Source organism: Pinus tabuliformis, chromosome 6 (assembly GCF_031772625.1).
Source record: "Pinus tabuliformis cultivar Carrire ecotype Pingquan chromosome 6, CPIR1, whole genome shotgun sequence".
NCBI lineage: Eukaryota > Viridiplantae > Streptophyta > Pinopsida > Pinales > Pinaceae > Pinus > Pinus tabuliformis.
This window is the reverse complement of record NC_142292.1, coordinates 945109883-945114766: the sequence shown is the minus strand read 5'-3', so window position 1 is coordinate 945114766 and position 4884 is coordinate 945109883. Positions and strand designations below refer to the sequence as shown.

At 37.6% G+C, this 4884-nt stretch overlaps 2 protein-coding genes across 2 annotated transcripts; both read left to right on the top strand.

Moving 5' to 3' along the window:
- Nucleotides 1–1668: 1668 nt before the first annotated feature.
- LOC149262057 (uncharacterized) lies at nucleotides 1669–2616 on the top strand. Its single transcript, XM_089383189.1, has one exon. The coding sequence runs from the start codon at nucleotides 1669–1671 to the stop codon at nucleotides 2614–2616; it is 948 nt and encodes a 315-aa protein (XP_089239315.1).
- A 1134-nt stretch (nucleotides 2617–3750) lies between these two features.
- Nucleotides 3751–4551, top strand: LOC149262056 (uncharacterized). The gene has a single exon (XM_089374122.1). The coding sequence runs from the start codon at nucleotides 3751–3753 to the stop codon at nucleotides 4549–4551; it is 801 nt and encodes a 266-aa protein (XP_089230248.1).
- Nucleotides 4552–4884: the final 333 nt, after the last annotated feature.

Here is a 4884-nt window from a genome sequence, read left to right as displayed (position 1 = left end):
AGTTTGTCTGCAGTATTAAGTCAGGTAGCTTTGCCAGAGACTGTTAGTGAAGCTTTGTCAAAGTGTTTAGAGACATCATGTTCCGCAAGCTTCAAACATGCTGGTGGATTGAGATTTGGGATTTGCCTTTTTGATGATGTGCATGCTCTTCTAAGGCTAGGTAGGGCAACCCTTGTATGCGCACTTATGGACTTGTACAGGCTACTTGAGGCAGCTGCAAAGGTGGTCAAAGGTGAAAGATCCAAGAAAAGGGAACATGCTAGTAAACAGATGATAGCAAATCACGAAGCTAGGAGAGAAGAAATAAGAAATGATGGTCGGAAGAGTCTTCAATTTGCTTTAAAGAAAGTCTACTTCCTGATGTGTTGGACTAATGAACAACCGAAAGAAGTTTGGACTTCCCTGGCTGCTCTTGTAGAAGTTGAAAAGAATACTCTTCCTGCAAGAGATTCTGGAAATATTGCAGTGAATACTTTGAATGTTAATAGACAGGAAAACCAAAAGCCCAAGGTTGTGATTGAAGAGGTTTTGTAAGAGTTGTGCTAGAAACAGAAGTTTCTGTACATGAATATTGATTTATAGTCATTTGTATCTAATCAAGAAAAGCTCATTATTTGTGTTTTCTCCTTATTTTAGTGTCTGATTTATGAGCTCATAATTTGGAATTTCTCAGGTTGTGGGGATAAATTTATATTTTTGATCATTTTAGTTGTGTTCTTAAATTTTAATGCATATGTTTAGACAACTGATGGGAAAATGGGACTTTTAGCTTGTGATTAATGAAAGATACTTTGCTTAGTTGTTGGTTCTCAGAACAATTTTTCTGGCTAGTAAACTTGCTGAATGGAGAAGTTTATAAAGCATTCCTGGACTCTTTATACGGTAAAGTCAGCATACACGCCAGTTATTTGACATATTAATTACTAGTATTTATTATAATCCATTACCAGCATTTGCTTTCTCTGTATCTTCAGTGATTAGCACAAATGAATTATTTGAAAGGTATCAACTTAGAGATTCAGTTCTATTTTGGGGAAAGCAGCAACAGTGTCTTTGTACGGAATAGATTATTATTAGTTTTGCTTAAATACAAGACATTTATCTTCATAGCTTTCAACATATTTCATTCATCTTATACATGGCATTTGCGACTGATTTTTTCAGGCATTGGTGTTCTTAAATTATTCCAAATCTCATGTTTTTTCCGTCAAGAAGTTTATTTTTTTCCAAATAGCAGGTAAATAGCTATAGAAACATATTTGAAAAATGGAGTGTAATTTCGGGAGAGGTTGTGGTGACTTCATGGAAAGTTACACCCTACAGTAAACAGAAATAGCACAATGTGCGTGACCATTATAGGACACGGATCCTTGATGACATCCAGATGGTCCATATGTAACTACAAACACCATAGATAATTGATGTGACACACATTATTACAAGCCATTCTACCCTAGCATTCACTTCTACCGGGAGGGCACATTTAAGACATGGGCATGTTTATTAATGTTTTTGTACCATATAAATGAGGGTGCTTTTGTCCTAGTTTGGAAATCATACTAGCGGTACTACACCAGAGATGTTGCAGCTTATAAATCAATCTTGTCTGTACATTGAATTGCATGTCTAATTGGTCAGAATGCTTATGTGTTGTCTTCAGGAGATGATATGTCATTGGATGACTTATCAGCCAATGAAAGAAAATATTTCTTGCGGGCTGTAGCATCAGGTAAAATAAGTCACATGGTAAGACCTTGGGAACCATGGTGGTTGAAGCCTTCTGCACATACAATCTCACTTTCCAGTCAAGGATGTCAACTTATTCAGTCACTGGACATATCAAATGATCGAATGTCAAGGGTTCTTAGTCCAGGAGTTGCAAATTTGGGTGAGAATGACCTGAGTGATATACCAGCTGGTCCGGAGAATCCCTTATCTTCAGTAGGGCAATTGACTAAATCGGATCCATCACCCTTACTGGCTGTTCATATGGTTGACGTGATATACAGTTACTGCTTTACTCTTCGGTTCTTTAATGGAGACTGGAAAAGTGATCCCCTGGATGCAGCAATGGTTTGTTTAAGTTTGTCTGCAGTATTAAGTCAGGTAGCTTTGCCAGAGACTGTTAGTGAAGCTTTGTCAAAGTGTTTAGAGACATCATGTTCCGCAAGCTTCAAACATGCTGGTGGATTGAGATTTGGGATTTGCCTTTTTGATGATGTGCATGCTCTTCTAAGGCTAGGTAGGGCAACCCTTGTATGCGCACTTATGGACTTGTACAGGCTACTTGAGGCAGCTGCAAAGGTGGTCAAAGGTGAAAGATCCAAGAAAAGGGAACATGCTAGTAAACAGATGATAGCAAATCACGAAGCTAGGAGAGAAGAAATAAGAAATGATGGTCGGAAGAGTCTTCAATTTGCTTTAAAGAAAGTCTACTTCCTGATGTGTTGGACTAATGAACAACCGAAAGAAGTTTGGACTTCCCTGGCTGCTCTTGTAGAAGTTGAAAAGAATACTCTTCCTGCAAGAGATTCTGGAAATATTGCAGTGAATACTTTGAATGTTAATAGACAGGAAAACCAAAAGCCCAAGGTTGTGATTGAAGAGGTTTTGTAAGAGTTGTGCTAGAAACAGAAGTTTCTGTACATGAATATTGATTTATAGTCATTTGTATCTAATCAAGGAAAGCTCATTATTTGTGTTTTCTCCTTATTTTAGTGTCTGATTTATGAGCTCATAATTTGGAATTTCTCAGGTTGTGGGGATAAATTTATATTTTTGATCATTTTAGTTGTGTTCTTAAATTTTAATGCATATGTTTAGACAACTGATGGGAAAATGGGACTTTTAGCTTGTGATTAATGAAAGATACTTTGCTTAGTTGTTGGTTCTCAGAACAATTTTTCTGGCGAGTAAACTTGCTGAATGGAGAAGTTTATAAAGCATTCCTGGACTCTTTATACGGTAAAGTCAGCATACACGCCAGTTATTTGACATATTAATTACTAGTATTTATTATAATCCATTACCAGCATTTGCTTTCTCTGTATCTTCAGTGATTAGCACAAATGAATTATTTGAAAGGTATCAACTTAGAGATTCAGTTCTATTTTGGGGAAAGCAGCAACAGTGTCTTTGTACGGAATAGATTATTATTAGTTTTGCTTAAATACAAGACATTTATCTTCATAGCTTTCAACATATTTCATTCATCTTATACATGGCATTTGCGACTGATTTTTTCAGGCATTGGTGTTCTTAAATTATTCCAAATCTCATGTTTTTTCCGTCAAGAAGTTTATTTTTTTCCAAATAGCAGGTAAATAGCTATAGAAACATATTTGAAAAATGGAGTGTAATTTCGGGAGAGGTTGTGGTGACTTCATGGAAAGTTACACCCTACAGTAAACAGAAATAGCACAATGTGCGTGACCATTATAGGACACGGATCCTTGATGACATCCAGATGGTCCATATGTAACTACAAACACCATAGATAATTGATGTGACACACATTATTACAAGCCATTCTACCCTAGCATTCACTTCTACCGGGAGGGCACATTTAAGACATGGGCATGTTTATTAATGTTTTTGTACCATATAAATGAGGGTGCTTTTGTCCTAGTTTGGAAATCATACTAGCGGTACTACACCAGAGATGTTGCAGCTTATAAATCAATCTTGTCTGTACATTGAATTGCATGTCTAATTGGTCAGAATGCTTATGTGTTGTCTTCAGGAGATGATATGTCATTGGATGACTTATCAGCCAATGAAAGAAAATATTTCTTGCGGGCTGTAGCATCAGGTAAAATAAGTCACATGGTAAGACCTTGGGAACCATGGTGGTTGAAGCCTTCTGCACATACAATCTCACTTTCCAGTCAAGGATGTCAACTTATTCAGTCACTGGACATATCAAATGATCGAATGTCAAGGGTTCTTAGTCCAGGAGTTGCAAATTTGGGTGAGAATGACCTGAGTGATATACCAGCTGGTCCGGAGAATCCCTTATCTTCAGTAGGGCAATTGACTAAATCGGATCCATCACCCTTACTGGCTGTTCATATGGTTGACGTGATATACAGTTACTGCTTTACTCTTCGGTTCTTTAATGGAGACTGGAAAAGTGATCCCCTGGATGCAGCAATGGTTTGTTTAAGTTTGTCTGCAGTATTAAGTCAGGTAGCTTTGCCAGAGACTGTTAGTGAAGCTTTGTCAAAGTGTTTAGAGACATCATGTTCCGCAAGCTTCAAACATGCTGGTGGATTGAGATTTGGGATTTGCCTTTTTGATGATGTGCATGCTCTTCTAAGGCTAGGTAGGGCAACCCTTGTATGCGCACTTATGGACTTGTACAGGCTACTTGAGGCAGCTGCAAAGGTGGTCAAAGGTGAAAGATCCAAGAAAAGGGAACATGCTAGTAAACAGATGATAGCAAATCACGAAGCTAGGAGACACCTTGAACCTCTGCACAACCAATTTAACCACTCTTTGCAACCCGAAGATGCTGTAGACACCAAATTGAAGCAACGAATAACCAGTTGAAGCCTCAGTAACCTCTGTAGCTACCACAAAACCCCGTCTGCACCAAACCGTCAAATTTCTGAGTATTCTTAATAGAACTAGAACAGCCCTGTAAATTTAAGTTATACATAGTAATTAAAAGGTTAATTAGTTAAATTAATTAAGAAACCTTGTTAAAACTAAAGAAAAACCTATTGTGCACCCAAACCCCTTTTTACAGGCTATTATTACCCTCCCCATTATTCTAGAGCTTCTAAACCTTACCCCTGAAACCACATAAAGTGTAATTCAATTCAAATACCAAATTATGGCTTCCCAAACCTCTTTGGATGTAATACCTATGCAAACCCCTCA

Coding starts and splice junctions, on each gene's coding strand:
- LOC149262057 (XM_089383189.1), top strand. CDS start 1,669: ATGTCATTGGATGACTTATCAGCCAATGAAAGAAAATATTTCTTGCGG.
- LOC149262056 (XM_089374122.1), top strand. CDS start 3,751: ATGTCATTGGATGACTTATCAGCCAATGAAAGAAAATATTTCTTGCGG.